This window comes from Dromiciops gliroides, chromosome 6 (assembly GCF_019393635.1).
Source record: "Dromiciops gliroides isolate mDroGli1 chromosome 6, mDroGli1.pri, whole genome shotgun sequence".
Lineage (NCBI taxonomy): Eukaryota > Metazoa > Chordata > Mammalia > Microbiotheria > Microbiotheriidae > Dromiciops > Dromiciops gliroides.
In genome coordinates, this window is record NC_057866.1 from 15313495 (window position 1) to 15334389 (window position 20895).

At 47.1% G+C, this 20895-nt stretch overlaps 1 protein-coding gene across 1 annotated transcript in view; it reads left to right on the plus strand.

The window, feature by feature from the left end:
• The first annotated feature begins 340 nt into the window (after window positions 1-340).
• Window positions 341-20895, plus strand: part of LOC122730982 (oxysterol binding protein) — a 33384-nt gene continuing 12829 nt past the window's right edge. The window contains exons 1-9 of the mRNA XM_043970651.1: window positions 341-900; window positions 6212-6420; window positions 7757-8007; window positions 11988-12186; window positions 12620-12722; window positions 13053-13107; window positions 13327-13458; window positions 15812-16057; window positions 17401-17521. Coding sequence (XP_043826586.1) covers window positions 521-900; window positions 6212-6420; window positions 7757-8007; window positions 11988-12186; window positions 12620-12722; window positions 13053-13107; window positions 13327-13458; window positions 15812-16057; window positions 17401-17521 — 1696 coding nt within the window. The 5' untranslated portion in view covers window positions 341-520. The remainder of the gene's footprint in view (window positions 901-6211; window positions 6421-7756; window positions 8008-11987; window positions 12187-12619; window positions 12723-13052; window positions 13108-13326; window positions 13459-15811; window positions 16058-17400; window positions 17522-20895) is intronic.

The following is a 20895-nucleotide window of genomic DNA, read 5'->3' on the forward strand; positions in this document are numbered from 1 at the left end:
GAGTGATGGAACTGGGTGACGTGGCGGTGACGGAGACATAAACTAAAACGAGTGGCGGAAGCCAGGGCCAATCGCCTACGGAGCTGGTTGGGCCCGTTCCCTCTTCCTCCGTGAGTATGGACGGCTTCCAACCCCCCAGGGCCAATGAACTAGGGCCTGAATGTGATTGACCTCCCTGTCACCCAATCTACGGAATCTCTGGCGGAAGTGTCCCACCCAGGTGTAACTCGGGGTGGGGCTAGTCGACCAGCGTCGAAGAACCGCCAATGATGAGGGGCCATTGGTCGAGTGGCAGCTGATCGCACCGATGGAAAGCCTCCGCCGCGGAGGGTGGTCCCGCCTCCCGGCCGCTGGACAGGCGGGGCGTGGACGTTGCGCGGCGGCCGCTGCTGCGCTCTGTGTGTGTGTGTGAGTGTGTGTGTGTGTGTGTGTGTGTGTGAGTGTGTGAGAGTGTGAGAGAGTCCGGGTGCTGCCGCTGCCTTTGCTGCTGCGGGGCCGCCGGGGCCGGTGTCTGGGGACGATGGCGGCGACCGAGCTGCGGGGAGTGGTGGGGCCCGGCCCGGCGATGGGCGCCGCACCGGGCGGCGGAGGCTCGGGGCCGACCGCAGCTGGAGGAGGAGGACGCGGTGACTCCGGGCCCGGGCCCGGAGTCGTTCCGGGCCCCGCGGTGGCCGCGTCGGGAGGAGGCCCCGGGCCAGGGCCGGGCCCTGCGGCCACGGCCGGGGGAGGGTCGGCGGCCGGCCCCGCCCCGGCTCCGCCCACGGGGGGCTCGGGCGGCGGGGCCGGGGGCTCGGGCTCCGGCTCGGCCCGGGAGGGCTGGCTCTTCAAATGGACCAATTACATCAAGGGCTACCAGCGGCGCTGGTTCGTGCTGAGCAACGGGCTCCTCAGCTACTACAGGTCAGTTCAGCCTGAGCGCGGCGTTCAGGGCCCAGCCCCTCCCCCGCTTTCCCGAGAGGGGGAGGGAAACTGAGGCTGTGGCGCGACCAAGGTCACGCAGGCGGCAGATGGGTGGCCGAGGTGAGCTCCCCGTCCCTGGCGTCCGCCCCCATCCCGTAGAACTGCTTGGACACGGACACACACACGCACACACACGCGCGCGCGCGCGCACACACACACACACACACACACACACACACACACACACACTCACTCACTCACACTCCCACGGGACTGATCAGCCCGGGCTAAGGCCCCCGCGCTTATCATCGGGACACACGGGAGTGCCCGGGGCTCAGCTCCCCCAGCGGGGCTCCCGCCCCTGCCCTCCCCCCTCCCCAGGGCTGACCCGCCCCTCACGAGCGGCCGAAATGCCCCCCAGCTCAGCACAGGTCCCTCGGCCCAACTTTGTGCCCGGGCTTGAGTTCTCTTTGCAGCGCGCTCGCGTCCCGACACTCGTCACTGGCACCGGCTTATCTGGGAAGCACAGAGGCTGCCCCGGGGTGAGGTCCCTTTGACAGATGTCACTACTGCCCTGGCGGGGCTCGATCCCGGGCTGGCTTGCCCAGGACACTGTTGGAGCACATTGGGAGAGCCGTCCTGCCCAGAACACACAGAGGGTTACCCTATATTCAGCTCTGCAGTTGTTATTCTTTGAAGCCCAATTTAACTTCATTTAGTCCAGTCCATTTGACACGACATAGTGCCTACATAACTCCAGACACACAAACACATACATACAACCTGCCAGGAATGATCAACACATGGAATTCTCTCTTTCAAACCAGCTTTATCAACTCAATAAATATTATTGCTTTCTGGAAACTCAAACATTCTCCACAACTTTAGAGAACAACAGACTATCAGAACTAGAAAGGGCCAGAGACATATTTTTCCTTCCTGCTTACCCCAGAGCTCTGAGACTTTAGTTTTTCCACCCTTCTCAGTTCAGTTGTGTTAGCCTTTAAGGTGGTTTCCACCACACCTTAAACACAAAGATCTTTCCTATTGGAAATGAGGTTCTTACTTCCCCCAGTACTCTCCCCTACTACTCCCTTCCTTGTCTTCCCAAGATTTGCCTGAATTTTGCCTTCCCTCCTTTTCGGTTTATGATTGGCCCAAGAGGGTGGGTCCTGTTCACCTCTACTCCTTTCTTCAATTGTCAGTGTTATGGACTCTCTGGGTCCAAGGGGGCCTCAGAGGCCATGTAGTTTAACCAGGAATCTTCTCAGTAGTCTTTTAAGCTCTCTCTCTCCTTTTTTTTTTTTTTTGGCTGGGCAATGAGGGTTAATTGACTGGCCCAGGGCACACAGCTAGTAAGTGTCATGTGTCTGAGCTGGATTTGAACTCAGGTCCTCCTGAATCCAGGACCAGTGCTTTATCCACTGCGCCACCTAGCTGCCCCCAAGCTGTCTTAATGTAGATCTAGGCCTGTCCCCACTCACCCCAAAGCTATCAGCTTAGTCGATTAGGTCTCTTTATTACAATTAGTTCTGTTATGTACTTCCTTCGTTGAGTTCAGGGCTGTCTTACAGAGTATTTCTGTCTTTCCACAGTACTAAAGACCCAAACCTAAAACTGCACTTCTGCAGTTAGTCATTAACGATACCCACCCGGGGCAGCTGGGTGGCACAGCGGGCAGAGCACTGGCCCTGGGATCAGGAGGACCTGAGTTCAAATCCGGCCTCAGATACTTCCTAGTTGTCTGACCCTGGGCAAGTCACTTAACCACAATTGCCCTCAAAACCCCCAACCAAACAGAAAACCCAATACACATCTACCATATAAATGCATTATTTGGCTAGCTAGTCCCTTACAGGATCCTTGATCCCCACCACACCCCTATCACCCTTCTCCCTTTCTGATATTAGTTGTATTAAGTGCAACCCAGTGCAAAGGAAGGGTCCAGCTAGTCTAACTAGGTCTTCCCAAAGTCAGTCTGGGTACTGATTTCATTGGATTGAAGTATTCAGTAGAAGAGGATGGTCATTGGCCTGTAGTAATTATGCTCCTAGACCTTGGCTTTGGAGTGCACTTGAGTGTAGGATGTCAGGTAAGACACTTGACAAATGTTTCATTGAATTAGGGCCTTTTCCACAGTACTCTCCACTGCAGGGTTCAGGATTCTCGGCTCACACTAGAGTGTTGGAAATGTAGCACTAGCCAGCCGGCTGCATTTCTCCTCCTTCCTGCTAGTCACTGGGCTCGCAGTCAGTTTTCTGACTCCCGTCATATTTCCTTTATCAGCCTGAGTGGAAGGCAGAATTTAGACTTAGTTAAATTTTGCCTCTCCTCATCTGGTTCCTTCCTCTCCAAAAAATGGAATATAGACAAGGAAGCTTTGATTTTTGTGGTGACTTTTTCCTGACCCCGATTCCTGCCAAATAAATCTGGTTAGTCTGTTAGGGTCTTGGATGTCCCTGTAGCCTAACTGTCATAGTTCTAGAGAACTCTTGTCAGTTCTCTGAGCAATTTCTGACCTAAGATAAAATATAATCCAAGACATATTGAGATGCAAATGTAGATCACAGGTTCTCAAAGTGTGATCTGGACCAATTGAGGATCCCCGAGACTCTTTCGGGTCAAAACTATTAATAATATAATATTACTAAAATGTATCACTAGATGTATTCGATGCATTCTAAACATCAACAGATATCCACTTAAACGAAAGAGTGAGGTGTCCTGAGACCAAAAAGTCTGAGAACTGCTACTATAGAGTTACCTTGTTCCCTGAAGAATGCTGCTCACATGCCAACCAGCCAACAGGATCTTAGGTTAACGCCAAGAACTACACTTGGGGCCACAACTCAATATTGCTCGCTAGTCAGCTTTGTGATTTTCATGCTATCAGTGAGACTCCTCACTTTCCCATGATATACCTATGAATTGTGCAGCAGGGTGGAGGTCCAAGGCCAATGGGCTTGGAATCAGAGGACCTGGGGTCAGGTCCCGGCTCTGCCAGCCGTCAGCTGTGGGACGTTTGACAAGTCACTTAACCTCTCAAGTTTTGATTTCCTCACCTGCAAAATGGGGATGATAAAACATGTACCGCCTCCCTCCTGGGGAATGCTTTGTAAACGCCAAAGCCCTAGGTGGCTGAGCTGCTTTTTAATTCCATCTTTGCCCTCGAAAGCAATCCCTATGAAGCTAACTTGCTTTTTCTATACCCATACTTCTGTGTTGTCCTTCCTTGTTCTTGCAAGTCTAGTTCTTAGCCCTTGTTCTTGTGCCACCGTCATGTGTCTTTATATATAGCATTTTATGTCTTGGAAATGAAGCATCTGCCTGGCCTTCTAGATCCTCAGCTATAAACCCTCTGCCCAGGGTTCTGTTATCTCTCTCTCTCTCTCTCTCTCTCTCTCTCTATATATATATATATATATATAATATATATATATATTTTTTTTTGGTGAGGCAATTGGGGTTAAGTGACTTACCCAGGGTTACACAGCTAGTAAGTGTTAAGTGTCTGAGGCTGGATTTGAACTCAGGTCCTCCTGACTCCAGGGCCAGTGCTCTATCCACTACACCATCTAGCTGCCCCCTACCCACTCAACTATATTTTTAAAGGAAAAGCTTTAGGGCCAGGAAATACCCCTTAATACCATATTCCCTTAAGAACCCCCCAATCTCATGAGCATCGTGTCTCTCCTTATTCACTAGGCATTTAGAAGCAGGCACCTGAACCCAACAGAACTGAATTGAAGCAGGCCTCACCAATGGGCTCTTGAAAACCACAGCCCTCTATGGTGGTTGGAAAAACTTTTCTAAAGACTAAGTGGTTAGTTTGGGGATATCAGCCTGGGTACAAGAGATTCCCATGAAGTAGCTTGTGGAAATTGCCAACAAGAAGGAATGCGATGAAGAGGCCAGGTGGTGCCCTTGGAAGGGTGAGCCTATGTGTCAGCTGTGTGCCTGGAATTTGGCCTGTATTATTCATAGAGTAACTGAAGCCTGAGGGGGGTGCAAATAGCCTTCGGCATGGGCTCGTGTTACACGCGTATCAGGTAGAGGGAAGGGAAATGCATGGTCTGGGGAGAAGACTTGCTTTCTTTCACAGTTGGGGGCAGGGAGGGGCACAGGGAAACAGTGGTCAGAAAAAACTGGATTCTCCTGAGCGAGAGAGTGAGCAAACTTTTTTTTAGCACCTTTTTAGAAGAAAGGGTGCAATGTGTGCCCTTTTTGGCATGTCGGAATTCAGGACATTCCAGGTGTGTTTGGTCTCTTACCCAGGGTTGGCAAGGGACTTTGATCTCTTTGTGTGCCTGGGTTGAACAGAGCACAGTCTCAGCAACCAGGCTACTTTTTATTGGGAGGGCCTGATCAATGACTTTCTGTAAAGTGGGGAAGTTGGCATTGGGAGGGCTCCAGAGTCTTGCACATTTCTGCTTCCCTTGCAAACATATAGATTTAACTGAGGCTTATTATTTAATGAAAGATCTCTTGCTGGTTGTTGTGTCTCTGAGCGGTGTCATAAAGCTCCAGAAGTTAGTGCTATTAATAGACCTGCCAGTCAGGGAGCTCAGGGGAACTTCTACACTGACAATCAGAAGCAGGTCTGCTAAAATCTCACCTAGCTAGGAAGGAATAGAGTGCTTTAGGGCTCCTCATCAGGAGACTCAGTGGGTCTTGGGAGCCTATGCCAGGAAGACCATGGCCCATTTTGACAAAAATAAAAGTTTGCTTCAGGCTAAGAAGCAACTCCACACTGCATTTGCTGAGCTTTGTTTTTAAAAGGTCTGAGAGAATTTTCACACTCTGCTAATACCTTTGTTGAATTGATCATGGTGTTAGAACCCAGGGTGAGCATTTTCATCTTGTCTCATCCTTACCCCACTGAAACTGTTGCAGAGATGCACTAGAGGAGTGGATACTTAAGTGTAACATGTTATAAGTAGCAAATATGTTGCATAAAACACCTCATGAAGATGCTACAACTTACACTTAGTCCTTTGGGATGGTGGGAGAAGTAACTAAAGTCCTTAGGCATAACTTCATCAGTAAAAAGTAACTCTACTGATAGCGAGAGGTATGGCAGAGCAGGGTGTTCTCCAACTTGGAACTAGCATTTATAGGCTTGGAAGACAACCCCACGTAGCCTGCTATGCATGTTGGAACCAGGCACAAAAGCTCTGACTAGAATTTGCAGGTTTGTAGGTCTGTTGTCTTTTCAGATGTCTTAGGGTATTGAAAGGGAATGGAATGTGATGGAGGTTAGATTTTCAGCTCTATTCTACCGGGCTTGGTTTTTTTTGTTTCCTTGGTGTAGATCAAAGGCAGAAATGCGTCACACCTGCCGAGGAACCATCAACCTGGCTACTGCCAATATCACTGTGGAGGACTCCTGCAACTTTATCATCTCCAATGGCGGGGCTCAGACTTACCACTTGAAGGCCAGCTCAGAAGTGGAGCGTCAGCGCTGGGTGACGGCCTTGGAACTGGCAAAAGCAAAGGCTGTGAAGATGCTGGCAGAGTCAGGTGAGTGGGGGCAGACAGGAAAGAGAGAGGCACGTGGTGAACTTCCTTGTTGGTGTCTTCTTTGGTCTCATCATGCTCTGCTAATTGGACCTTAAAAGTTGTCCTGCTGTTCATCAACCCATAGCAATATTCTTGTAGGTGTATTTTACCAAGAACTTTTCTCTTTTTAATACAAACTGTCTACCTGATGCTTTAATATGACATTATAGGTTCAGGAAACTTTCCCTTTGACCAATGAGTTAATCTTTGAGTTACTACAAAGCCACAGTCTGGCTCCAGTAGCATTTTCACTTACTTCTCACTTCACTGTTGTGGGATTTTATTTCTGAATTCATTATTTATTCATCACATCCTAAGTCCCATAGCCTGAGCTTGATGGCGTCCTCTGACTTGACTCTTCATTTGAGTCTAAATTATCGGACATAATATAAATCTCGGCTGCTTCTTTAAAATGGGATATGCAGACTTTCCTGCCTGAAAGCTCTATTGCTACCGTGGTCTCTATAAAATGAATTGCCTCTGTATGCTCTTGATTTTCCATCCAAACAGTCCTCCAGGGAATTGGCAACGTACCCCACATGGACATAAGTGATTTTAGTCAGGCTGAGTTGAATGGTTCCATGGAGGCTGACTTAGGGTGGTCATTTATAGGACTGTTTTCTCCTTACTGCAATGCCATTTTTAGGGTTGACATAGCAAAGACAGCACAGTGTTGTAAATTCATGTTTCAGTGTCTTTCTCCCTCATTAGGGAGACTGAGGTGGATCTCATAATTTTTAATGCTAATTTAAGTGAGCTGTTACACTCTTAGGGCCAATAATCAATAGAGCTAGTGACTCTTAGACATAAACGTCTTCATTTAGTCCTCCGTACTAGAGAATCAGTCAGCAGAGTACTGCCTTAGGCAGTTTCCCAGGTCTCAAATGAATGCCCTTTAACATCTCTGACCCCTGAGTCCACCTTTGCCTAGAGGCAATTTAGTTCCAATTCTGGATTTTGTGATGTGGACTCTTGTCCACAAGGAATTAGACTGAGATTCTCAACTCGTTTCATACAGGGCCCACTGAGCAGCCAACAGATGGTAGTGGATTTTCAGTAACAGTCAGCTTGGGCTGGATTGGAAGCGGCAAACTAGAGGTAAAAGGTTCTAATAACCCACTGCTGAGCCCAGGAGCCATTCAGCTCCCCCTTCCTCAGTACTCATCTAGCCTCCCTAGGGCCTGCAAACATGATAAGCACCCATTTTAGGTGTGTCCAGAGTTGGTGCACTCTGGCTGGTTCCCTGGAACATGTGCCCTGGCTCAGAGTCACTTCATTTGTTTTGTTTCTCCCACAGATGAATCTGGAGATGAAGAGTCGGTCTCTCAAACTGATAAGACAGAGCTGCAGAATACGCTTCGGACCCTCTCCAGCAAAGTGGAAGATTTGAGCACATGCAATGACCTGATTGCCAAGCACGGCACAGCTCTCCAGCGATCCCTCAGTGAGCTTGAATCCCTCAAGTTGCCCGCTGAGAGTAATGAGAAGATCAAGCAGGTCAATGAACGTGCCACACTCTTCAGGATCACCTCCAACGCCATGATTAACGTAAGTGCAAATCCTGTACCAGTCGGCCCCTTGCTTCCTTTCCTGACTAGAATAGCTCCTGTACATATGCTGAAATGGGAGCCTTCTTAGCATAGAGCATCAGGCTTCGCTTCATTGCTCCTGGAACTAGAATTACTAGGCTTGTTGCTTAAAGGGAAACAGGGTGCCCAGCTGAAATGACCCTTTGTGTCCTGCTCAGGTAGACAGAAGGGCTCTTATGGGACCTAAAGTCAAGCCTGCTGGTTCCTGCCCTGCTTGCGCATGTTGGCCCAGAGTGGAATAAACGGGTCTGCTAGATAACATGTTAGAGGAAACTTTAGGAAGCTTGAGGACGCTGTCCAGTTTCACCACTTGTTTTTGGAGGTAATTCAAGGATACAAAGAAAAATCCTCTGTATTTTGGGGATCCCTCTGTAAGGTGGGCAGGTTCCTGCTGCAGGTGGATCTTGTCTGGAGGATCAGGGATGTAGAGAGAATGCTTCCTCTGCTTTGTGAGGTGACAAATGCTAGGTAAATACAGAGCAGCTCTGTTGTCCTTTTCTGACCTCCAGACACCGAGTGGTAAGAGCAACTTAAGCATGGACAAAAAACAGAGTGACCAACCTGACAAGATATCTTGTTCCGATCTCACTTAAGTGTTAGAAGAATCATGGGGTGGAAGAAGATTCTTGAGAAAAATATTTGAGTAGTTTTTCCATCTTAAATGAAGTGAAGACGGGGGCAGCTAGGTGGTGCAGTGGATAGAGCACTGGCCCTGGAGTCAGGAGTACCTGAGTTCAAAGCCGGCTTCAGACACTTAACATTTACTAGCTGTGTGGCTCTGGGCAAGTCACTTAACCCCAATTACCTCACTAAAAAAAAAAAAAAAGAAGTGAAGACACTGTGAGATAATAGTGAAAAGCTACTAGATTTGCAATTAGGGCACCTAGGGTTGAATCCTCATTCTACGCCTTACTGCCTCTGTGACTTGGGATAAGTTTCTTCTGTGAAAGAAGAATCAGAAGAAAAGGGAAAAACCTCAAGAAAGAAAAAAAAAAGTAGAAACACTATGGCTCAATCTGCATTCAGAATCCACAGATCTTTTTTTCTGGTTGTGGAGAGATCATTTTCTATCATGAGTCCTTTGGAGTTGTCTTGGATCATTGCACTGTTGAGAAGAGCCAAGCCTGTCACAGTTGATCATCACACAATGTTGCTGATACTGTGTCCAATGTTCTCCTGGTTCTGCTCACTTCCCTCAGCATCAATCCACTTAAGTCTTTCCAGGTTTCTCTGAAATCTGCCTGCTTCTCATTTCTTACAGCACAGTAGTCTTCCATTACATTCATATACCACAGCTTGTTCAGCCATTCCCCAATTGATGGGCATTCCCTTGATTTCCAATTCTTTGCCACCACAAAGAGAGTTGCTATAAATATTTTTGTACATGTGGGTCCTTTTTTTTTAATGATCTCTTTGGGATACAGACTTCCCACATTTTGATGATACTTTTGTACTGTATAAATAGAGTAAGAGTTGACACAGGGGCTTTCCAGACATGAGCTCATTTGATCCTTATGACAGCCCTGTGAGGTAAGTACCATGGGTACTATGTGTAAAGTTTTCCCCATTTCATAAATGAGTAAACTGAGGTTCAGAGAAATTTGGCACTTTAGCCCATGGTCACTACGTGTCAGAGGCAGCATTTGGAATTGGAGTCTTCCCAACTCCAGACCCATCACTCCTTCTCTGTGCTTCCTCTCTGCTGTTAGACTAGAAATACCGTGAGACCAGTGACTTTGTATCTCCCCCAGTCCTACCACTCTTGTGTGCATGCAGTAGGGGTTTAATAACTGTTCAAGAAAACAACTTGTTTGAGCCATCTGCTCTAGAGAAATGTATGTAGAAAGATGGGGGACCCCCATGATTCCAGCCATTGAACCAGGCCCATCATCTTTCTCCCAAACATCTTGTCTTTTGAAGAGTAACCTCTGACTCCATTAGTTCTCTTCTGGCAGAGTCTCGCCACATAATCAAGATAGGTGATTAAGTTAGGAGCAGAGAAGCTCACTTGGAGCTTTTCCTAAACAAAATAACGAGAAAGGGCCAAATGACATGGCAGTGTGGGCTCGGAGTCAGACAAGGGGGAGGGTTGTTTCCTGCCTCTCACATGTATTGGTTGTGTGACTGTGGGCAAGCTCCCCAAAGCTCTGAGCCTCTGTTTCTTCATCTATAAAATGGGGATAGCAACATGCCACAGTTCGTGTCAGAGGCAGTATTTCTGTTCAGGTCTTCTCTTGGCTCCAGGACTAGCATCTTGTCTTAGAGCGTACTGACCCTCTGTTCTTGGCAGTTATAACTATCCATGTGTGTCAGTGCCCTCAGAGTGGGGACTTAGTCCATTGAATTTTCTGTCTCGCCCAGGTTCTAACACAGTGCTGCACATACAGTAGGAGCTCACCACACGGCCTGATCCAGCGAATAATGTATATAAAGTGCTTCATGAGCCCCAAAATGTTGTTTAAATGTTAGAGATTAGTTGTCAAAGGGGAGAAAATATCTCCTCTACACATAGACGTCATTCAAAATCTAAAGGACAGCGCCCTCTTATTTTAACATTTGCTCAACTGTCTCCTTTAATTGTCATCTTTTCTCTCATTAACATTCCCACTTGTGTATTGTACTCTATGGACATTATTATTTCTTCATTCTTTTAGGCTCTGGCAGTTCCATCCTGTTCAATAGCAATATGGCAAGGCATTGTGCCAGGTGCTGGGACCACAGAATTGAGCAGCTGGCCAGCTCTGCTCTGAAGAAAGTCCTGTGTTCTGTAGTAGGGAAGGGGGCCAAGCCATGCACATAGATCGGTCACTGGAGAGATCCAGAAAAAGGCTGTGGGGAGAAAATCATTGGAGTTGAGGGTATAGGGAGTTGTCAGGAAAGGCTTCCTGACAGTGAAGGCTCATCCAAGCTGAGCCTTGAGGGGAGAACATGGCCATTTGGTTTCAGAGATGGATTAGCATTTCTTTCAGTTTACTTTGCTTGTTTTTTGCCCTCCCTGGCTTGCCCTCATCCTTTTCTGATTCAGGTACTCTGTAAAATGCATTCTGCTTTTAGTCTATATGCCCTTGATCTCCCACTTAATGACAAATTAGAGTCTATATATTCGGATTTCTGTGTTTGTAGCAATGAAACTGGGAAAATATATTGAATTGAGAAGCACTATCCTAAGGAGAAATAGGCTTGCTGCTTCCTTAGAGCTCAGTTTTCGAGATTTTCAAATCTTTCTATTTTGTTTCTGTGTAAAAAAAGGGACACGGACTAAATGATTTCCGAGGTCCTTTTCTGTTCTCATTTTCTTCTTCTAAATTGGTCTAACCAAGGTGAAGGAGACCTGACCCTGAATCCTATTATGATCCTGAAATTTGAAGCATCAAACTTTTCTTTTGCTCTCAGTTGTACTTTTAGGCTTGATTCCCATACCTCTATAAAGTGAGAAGGCTAGAGAATAAAGAATTTTACACTTAGTGCTCCATCTAGGTTACCCTCAAGCCCAGAAGCATCACCTGGTCTGGCCCATCATCCCAGTTTCAGTGAGTTTGGCCAGATATTCTCCCCTACTTGGTGCACGGTTCTTCATTCTGTGAAGAGCTGATTACTCTTGTCATATTTTTGTTCCTCCATTTGCCTCATGATTTCATCTGCAGGGATAGATATCATCATTTGTGGTGTCAGAAGTCCTGGGCCATGCTTGCTGCTCACTTGGCGTTTCTTTGGTCCTGGAGACCATGAGAGCATTAGCAAATTGACTCTCCTGCAGAAATGTTCTTTTCTCCTGGATTTGACCTTGATTGTAGTGGGAAAGTGGCTGTCATTGAATCTAGGGACTAGGAATATACCATGACTGGCCAGGGTAAAGTTTCTCAGCATGGGAGACCCTTCACTCTGTGGGGCTCTTTGGAGATCAAACGAATGACTTGTGTCAGTTCTGTTGCCATCTAGGCCTGCAGGGATTTCCTGATGTTGGCCCAGACGCATAGCAAGAAGTGGCAGAAGTCTCTGCAGTATGAAAGAGACCAGCGTATCCGCCTGGAGGAGACCTTGGAGCAGCTGGCCAAACAGCATAACCACCTGGAGAGGGCTTTCCGAGGGGCCACGGTGCTGCCAGCAAACGCCCCTGGCAGTGCCGGTTCTGTGAAAGGTAAGCGGTCGGGCCCTGGTGGCCTCTTGAACAGGCCTGTTGCATCACTTGGAGGCTGTCTGCTGCTACCAGGACACAGAACATCTAACCTCTTGGGGCCAGTGCGACTGTCCCATTCTCTTTGTTTACTTACTCCACATAAAGTTGGAGTGATTTCCAGCAGGCCAGGCTCTTCCCTTGCCTTATTTTCTCTGTCCCTGCTTCTTGCTGTGTATACTTGGTATTTAAGAATGCTCAAGATGGTGGATAGAGCACCGGCCCTGGAGTCAGGAGGACCTGAGTTCAAATCCAGCCTCAGACACTTAACACTTACTAGCTGTGTGACCCTGGGCAAGTCACTTAACCCCCATTGCCTCACTAAAAAAAAAACAAAAATGCTCAGGATTCTGGGAAAACGAAGACAAAGAGTGTCAGCCTGGCCTTCCCCTTGCAGATCAGATCTGTTCTGGCAAAGCAGATGTGAGCGATGAAGATGATGACAATGAATTCTTTGATGCCCCTGAGATCATCGCCATGCCTGAGAGCTTGGGCCACAAGTAAGTTCATCTTCACTCCCCACCCCTGCGGGATCCAAAGCTTGTGACCTCCGCAGGTGAGAGGCTGCCGCAGCAGTGAGGCGAGCCTTGAAGTTTGCTCTCAGGAGTTACACTGGGTTCTTTGGTAGGTGGTGGGCTGTCTGCCGGATTTGTGTGCGGGAGTGCGTCACTGCAGCCTACACTCGGCCCGCTGCCACTGCTTGTACTACTTTCTTTAAGAGATGTCTATGCAGTCCGGCAGCTTTTTGATTTTAGAAAGATAATGCCTAGAATGAGAACTTTACAGTTCTAATCTTTGCTCTAATCTTCCTGCTTTTTCCATTCATTCAGACGGACTGGCAGCAATATCAGTGGGGCCAGCAGCGACATCAGCCTGGATGAACAGGTAGTTCTTCACTGTGAGAAGGGTTATTAGCAGATTTGGGGAAGAGATAAGGTTATTGGTGGGGCTCTTTGGGGGGACTGACTCCAGGTGGCAATTCACTTGAAAAGAGCCAGGAGGAAGATGGAATTTCACCTTTGGTGTTTATCATAGACTAGGGAAGAGGGTTGCTTTTTTTCCTGTTTCTTGGAGGTGATTGTATGCATTTTATCTCTTCCCCAGTATAAACATCAGCTGGAAGAGACGAAGAAGGAAAAAAGAACACGAATTCCCTATAAGCCAAACTACAGCCTCAATTTATGGAGTATAATGAAGAACTGTATTGGAAAGGAACTCTCCAAGATCCCAATGCCGGTGAGACTCTGGCTCTATGGCTAGATTGGAGCCATGGCAGTTTGCACAGGCCTTCGTGGGGAGGGATGTGACCCGTATCAGTCAGTCAGTATCTGGTCTCAGAGGTAGATGGCTCCGTGGAAAGACTGCGGACTTGGGGTCAGGAGAGAACTCCCTGCTGACCCCAGCGGCAGCACATACTAGCTCTGTGACCTTGGCTGAGTCACTTGAATTTCCTGAGCCTCAGTTTCCTCCTCTGGAAAGTGGGAGTAGGAATATTTGCCAGACTGTTGTAAAGCTATAAGGGCTATAGAAACATGAGTAGTTGTGACTGTCACCTGAATGCTGCTCCAGAGGGTTCCTGTATACCAGCATGAAGCCAAACTTGTCAGCAGCAGGGACTGGTGGCGGCCCTGGGTGTCTCCCTTTGCACAGGCAGCATCGTGGATTCAGAGCTTGAAGTGATTCCACAGCTCACCTTGCCTTACCTCCTCGTTTCCGGAAGAGGAGTGGGAGGCTCTGGATGTCACAGATGGTAGGCAAGAGCAGAGCAAGGCTGAGAGCCCAGGGCTTTTGACTTCGCCTTTAGTTCTCCTTCCATTTTCTCCCTGGAGAGGTGAGATATCAGAGGTGCCGCTGGCTGCTGTCGCCTTTGTTGTAATTCGGTTCAACTCAACTCAATAAATACTTTGTGCCAAGGACTCTGTAAGGTTCAGAGGATACAGAAATGAAACACGTGATCCTTTCATTCTACCTTGGGGAGGGAGAAAGGGAAAATAGGGCAATATCTACAGATGAGCATGATACAGTGTAGAGTATTGGTGCTTTGTTTTGTATTTTGGGGGGTCTTTTGCGAGGCATTTGGGATTAAGTGACGCAGCTAGTAAGTGTCAAGTATCTGAGGTCAGATTTGAACTCCGGTTCTCCTGACTTCAGGGCTGATGCTCTATCCATTGTGCCACCTAGCTGCATTGAGTATGTTAACAGGGCAGATTTTGGCATCATCTAAAATAAAGACCAGCCTTCCTTGAAAAATGTAGGACTTTGATTTTGAAATGACTTTTCCTTAGGAACAGTTGTTCTTGCTCTTCCCCTCCTTACTCCTATAGCCCCTGGTGGCACAGCCATGAAAGCAGAGGAGAAAAATTGGAGTTGTAGAGTCTGGACTCTGCAGCAGGGGGTGGAAGGAAGCAGAAGTATCCAGGGAGAGCTGAGCTGCCCAGTGGCCAGCCACACCAAGACACTGTGCCCGCACTGCCCGAAATTCTTGACTTTGCTCGTGCTTATGGAATTCAATGAATTAGAGTTGGGGGTTCATCATAACTTTAAAAAATTGAAACATTCTAAAAGGGTTATAGGCCCATCAGTGAGTCATATTTTCACCTTTCTGGTTGAGATCAGCTCCAAGGAGGGAACAGAAGAACATGCTCGGGGTTTGGAGTAAGTGGGAGCTTCAACTCCCTAAAGGAGAGCTGTAGGGCAGAGTCCAAGGGCTGAAGGCTAGGAAAGAGGGCCCTCTGTAGAGGGGGCAAGTGCAGAAAAGATGGGAGGGTGCTCAAGGGAAATCCTGCTCTGAAGTTGTGCCCAGGGCTGGCGTTGGGCCAGAAACTCTTTTTCCTTGTACTTTGTGTCTCATGTCATCACTTATTTCTAGCACTTAGAGCTTAGGCTGGTACTGTGTAGCTCAGTCACATTATGAGCTAAATAAATAGACTTTAGTGATCCATCCTGGAAACCTAAGCAACATTTCTAACATTGTTTCTATGGGAAAAACAGAGGCATCTAAGTAGCCAGCTTGTTTTAAAGCTGAAAAAACAATTTCAAAAGTCCCTTTATAAGTTGGGAACTTCCTGTACCTAAAATTAAGTCTCCTTAATATTTAGGTGCTTGGAAAAAACCCACCTTCAGGGGCAGGTAGATGGCGCAGTGGATAGAGCACCAGCCCTGGATTCAGGAGGACCTGAGTTCAAATCCAGCGTCAGACACTTAACATTTACTAGCTGTGTGACCCTGGACAAGTCACTTAACCCCAATTGCTTCACCAAAAAAAAAAAGAAAGAAAAACCCACCTTCTTCCCCAGCTCTGCACGTGTTCACGTAAAAATATTCTTTACTCCTCATCTTCTGTGAGGTCTGGCTCCCTCACCAGAGAGGGGGCATTGATTTGCAAGGTTGATGTTGGAGATGAAGCCCTGGACCAAGAGGCCTGTACCTCCTCCATTGACTTGCTCTGTCACTGACCAAAGCTCTCCACCTCTGGGTCTCCCCATTTCCTAGTTTATAAAAGAATAGCTGTGCAGGGTTCCTGCTATGCCTTGGCAATAGATCCTTAAGGATATGTCCAACAAGTGTGGCCTTTCTCTTTTCCCGTCAGGTGAACTTTAACGAGCCCCTGTCCATGCTCCAGCGCCTCACTGAAGATTTGGAGTATCATGAACTATTAGACCGAGCTGCAAAATGTGAGGACTCCCTAGAGCAGCTGTGCTACGTGGCGGCTTTCACCGTGTCCTCCTACTCCACTACCGTCTTCCGTACCAGCAAGCCATTCAACCCACTCCTTGGAGAGACCTTTGAGCTGGACCGGCTCGAGGAGAACGGCTACCGATCCCTCTGTGAGCAGGTGAGGGGCCTTGTCGGGAGGCTGCGGGGTGTTGGGGCTTTGTTGGGAGGGTGCGGGGCGATGGGGCCTTAGAGGGGCCTCTTTACGTGGAGGGGAAACTCACAGTTAGTGGAACAGCTCGCCTTCTTGTGTCCCACACCTCCAGAGGTTCCCGTTCTGTCCCGACCTTCTGTTCTCCCCTTTAACGTGTAGTGGCTGAATCCTGTGGGTCCGTTTTTTCTCCCAGGCTAGTAAGTGTCAAGAGTGTTGTGCCCCCGGGCAGGCCGACCCGCCTAGCCGGGACAGCAAGGCCCTCTGGGGGAGACAGGCAGCAGCAAGTGCCGGTCAAGTCAAACGACCACCGCTGTCTTGTCTGCCGTCTAAACGTCCCAGACCATGAAACCAAGAGTCAGCACCTCCAGGCCACTATACTTGCTTCCGGTCCAGTCTCTTTCCCCTCACCCTAGTGGGCAACATTGAGGGAATAAATCATTGTTGAAGAGACCACCTCCCTAATCAGCGCGGGCGGCTACTGCTAGATGGCCGTACTGAGGGTGGCAGCGCCCTGCCTTCCCTCCGCTGACAGCCCTGTGTCCAGCCTGACCCTTGAAGGGAGAGGGAACCAACCGCCCCTGCCAACAGCCGTCTGGCTGCTACCCCCAGAACTGGCAGGTCAGCCTGGCCGAAGCAACAGAACACCCCAGAAGAGAGGCACTGCCTGGGTCAGGTGGGTTGGGCCACTCTCACCGCCTTGACACTCACTCATCTCCCCTTGGATCCCGATGGAGATCTGTACCCCGACCTTGGCAGTGCTGGTACTCCCGGCCTCGAAGCTGCTCCTGCCAGTTCTGCGGTCACAGCTGCTGGCGACCCAGAGAAGATTCTTGTCACCAGAGTCTTTGGCCTTGGCACTGTCCGATGGTTTCACATCAGAAACTGATGGGATTTTATCAGTGGAGCTGACCTTAAAGAAAAGACCTTGCCATCGGCGTTGCTGTTGCATGCAGGGACCACGCGACCTTTTCATCCGACTGGCAGCTCCCCCAGTCGAAGCAGAGCTCCTTAAGAGCAGGGGCCATGTTATCTTTGTCTTTGTAGCCCCAGATTTAGCGTGTCTGAAGAACCTAATAATGCTTCCTTCATTCAGAGAAGCTTGGAGCCAGAATGGGGAGACCCCTCACCTTGACTGCTCCCATCGAGCTACACAAACCTGGGCAAACGGCTGGCCCTTTCTCCATCAGCGTCATCTTCATCTGTAAAACGATGAGTCGGACTAGTCATTCTCTAAGATTCTAACAGCACAAACATTCCAGTTTTTTCCCTTTCATTTCTTCCTCCATATTTTTATCTCTCATTTCTTCAAGGTGAGCCACCATCCTCCTGCTGCTGCACACCATGCTGAATCCAAAAATGGCTGGACATTACGACAGGAAATCAAAATCACCAGCAAGTTCCGTGGCAAATATCTGTCCATCATGCCTCTTGGTAAGGCCCACCCCCTGTCGGGGCATCTCAAGTGAGAGAGTGTATGGAAAACGCTGTGTAGATTGTAAAGTACTCTGTAGATGCTTCTAGTGTGACTCTAGAATGCTTATTTCAAGTTAGGTCAAAAACTCTCCTCTACACCTCAAAGGCATTTTTTGTCTAGGAGAGAGAGAATTCTTCATCTGCCCCAAATGTAACCACTTCTTAGGTAAAGAAAACAACTTTTAGGGACAGTGAGGTGGCACAGTGAATAAAGCACCGGCCCTGGATTCAGGAGGACCCGAGTTCAAATCCAACCTCAGACACTTGACACTAGCTCTGTGACCCTGGGCAAGTCACTTAACTCTCATTGCCCTCCCCCCCCCAAAAAAACCAACCCAAACCCCCCAAAAACCTCCTTTTATTATTTTATAAAATATAAAGTATGTTTATATATCTACATATATGTATGTATGTGTATATATATATATATATATATGTATATATGTATATGGTTAGTGCTTTTATATTGTCATTTTTTTCCAAAACTTATACCTTTGTTTCTTCTGTTGGTAATGTGTTAAGGCTCTTCAGTTTTGCTCAGTCTTCTAAATTACAACATATTTAGAAATGTTTAGTTGTGCTAGCCTTCCACTATTTGCTCTGGACCTAAGGGGAAAGGGCAACGAAAAATTTCTAAGTTAATAAAGAGTTCCTAGCCCTTCTTCAGAACAATAACTCCCCACTACAAGCCCCCATGCAGAAGTCGTTCCTGACTGCTTAATGCAGTACCTTCTGGATCGAGGTCTAAATGAACTTGAGCAAGACTTGTAACAATTGGCCCTTAAGAGTCTGTTTGTTTTCTGGGATTGAGGTGAGTTTGCTCAGTGTTTACCACTTAGTTCATTTCTCTTGGTTCCTTCAACTTTTCTTCAGGGAAGTGAAAAAAAGGTTTTTGAAAGCCCTGTTATTTTACATGATTGTATTTTTTTACATACGACTGTTTCCTGAACTTAGAGTACTGTTCGGCTCATGAGAGTTTCACAGAAAGACTTTTTGAATCATATGCTCTATCTGTGTTTTACAAAATTAAAAAACTAAGATGGAGCTGGTTCCTGGAAGAGTTAGACCCCAAGGCTCCAGATGCCATGTCTCCTCCTCACCCCTTTCCCTTCTTTACTAGGTTCTGTGAAAAGAAGGTACAGGCCCTGTCCTCCTTGAAAGCAGTTAGCTTGCCACAGCCCCTGTTCCTGCATCTCAAAGAGTTGCTGGCTGGTCTTGGGATTCTTGTACTTGGAGGATGGTCACAGGGCTGACTGTGGTTTTCAAACTTCCACAAAGACTTTTCCCTGTGTCCTTTTCCATAGACTTGATAGTAGATTTCCAAGGTTGCTATTCCATTCAAACTAACAAAAAATGTATTAAGTACCTGTCGTACGCAAGACATTTGTGCCAGGTGCCAAGAATACAAAGAAAAGAAAAACAGCTGCTCCTACCCTCAAGGAGTTTACATTCTACTTCAGGATATTACATGTAAATAATGAAAGATGGAAGGTAAGAAGGAGTAGGGGGAAGAATACTAACATGGTTGCCCAGAAAAGTCTCTTGAACCTGAGACAAGCTAAGGTTAAGATTCTTTAAAGCCCAGTGGTTCAGGAGAGAGGGCACCCCAAATATGGGGGACTGATTAGCTTAGGCACTAGCACATAACTTGAGGGGTGAGTTTGGACGACCAGAAGACAAGCAAGCATGTTTGGTAGCCATGGAGTGCATGGAAGGGCTATGAAATAAACTTGGCAAGATAGGTGGGTGCCAGATGGTAAAGGGCTTTACAGGCCACAATAAGAAGTTTGCATTTTAACCGAGGGGCATTAGGAAGCCAGTGAAGATTCTTGAGCAGGGGAATAGAGATATGTGCTTTAGGAAGATTGTTTTGGTAGTGTATGTAGGACAGAGGGAGAAAATGGAAGCAAGGAAATTAATTAGGAGGTTCTTGTTGTAGTCCATGCAAGAGATGATAAATGTCTGAACTGAAATGATGGCAATGAAATTGGAGGTAATGAGATGGATACAAAAGGTGTTATGGGTGTTGAATTCACAAGGCCTGGCAAATGACTGGATGTCAGGCGAAGGAGAGGGAAGGTACCAACATGATTCTGAGGTTGTGTTCTTGGGTGACTAGAAAGCTGGTTCTGCCCTTGGGAGAAAGAGGGATGTCTGGAAGAGGGTTAGTTTTAGAGAGGCAGATAAGGAGGTCTGGTTTTGTACGTGTTGAATTTGAGTTGAATATGGAATCTCCAAGTAGAAATGCCCAGCAGGGAGTTGTTGGTATGGACCTCTAGCTTAGGAATGAGTTGAGGGCTGGATATATAATAATTGGGGAATTATTTGAATAGAAATGATAATTGATCTCATGGAAACTGATGAAAACAACTCATTATGCGCAGCTGGGTAGAATGAAGGTATTTGGGAGTTAAGATGAACGAACCTGGAGACCAAGGTGTATATGTTTTGTTTAGTTTTTTTTTTTTTTTTTTTTTTATGTTAGTCCTTCTTTGAGTCTATTCTGATGATATTAAGGTTCAAACACTCCCCAATTCCTTCCCCCTCTTCCCCTCCCTATCATAAGCTTTTTTCTTGTTTCCTTCATATGAACAACCTCTCCCCAGACCATCGCTCCCCTTCCCCCTCCCCCAGTCTATTTCTCCTACACCTCAACCCTATTTTAAGGATGTCATTATGGGTTGGTTAGGTGGCACAGTGGACAATGCACCAGCCCTGGACCCAGGAGGCCCCAAGCCCAAATCCGGCCCCATACATAAGACACCCCACAAAGATGTTTTGTTTAGTTTTTAATTAAATTTTATTTTATTTTCAAATGAGAATCTAGATTCAAATGAGAATTCTCTTTCCCACCTCTATTATTAGAGTGTGAGTTCCTTGAGGACAGGGACTGTTTTTTGCCTTTCTTTGTGTATCTAGAATTTAGCACGGTGTCTGTCACATCATAGTTTAATAAATACTTACTGACTGACTGACATTTCAAGATTACAGTTGTTGCAAAAAAGTTTTCACTTCCCAAAATTGGAGTCAGAGAATTCAGATCCCAGCTCTTATTTTATAATTTAATGCTTTGTGACCTTGGACAAACCACTTAACCATATCTAGGCCTCATTTTATGGAGAGGTTGATATGCCTAAATAAGGTTAACATTGGGTAAATTATTTTTAAAAGAAGGCTGAAATAAATAAATCAGGGGATCATTGAAATTTTTACCTCTTAGATCTATGGATAAGGAAGAATTTGGGACCAAATAAGAGATAGTGAGGATCATGGGAAGTAAAATGAAATTAAGAAAATTTTGCACAAACTAAACCAATGCAACCAAAATTAGA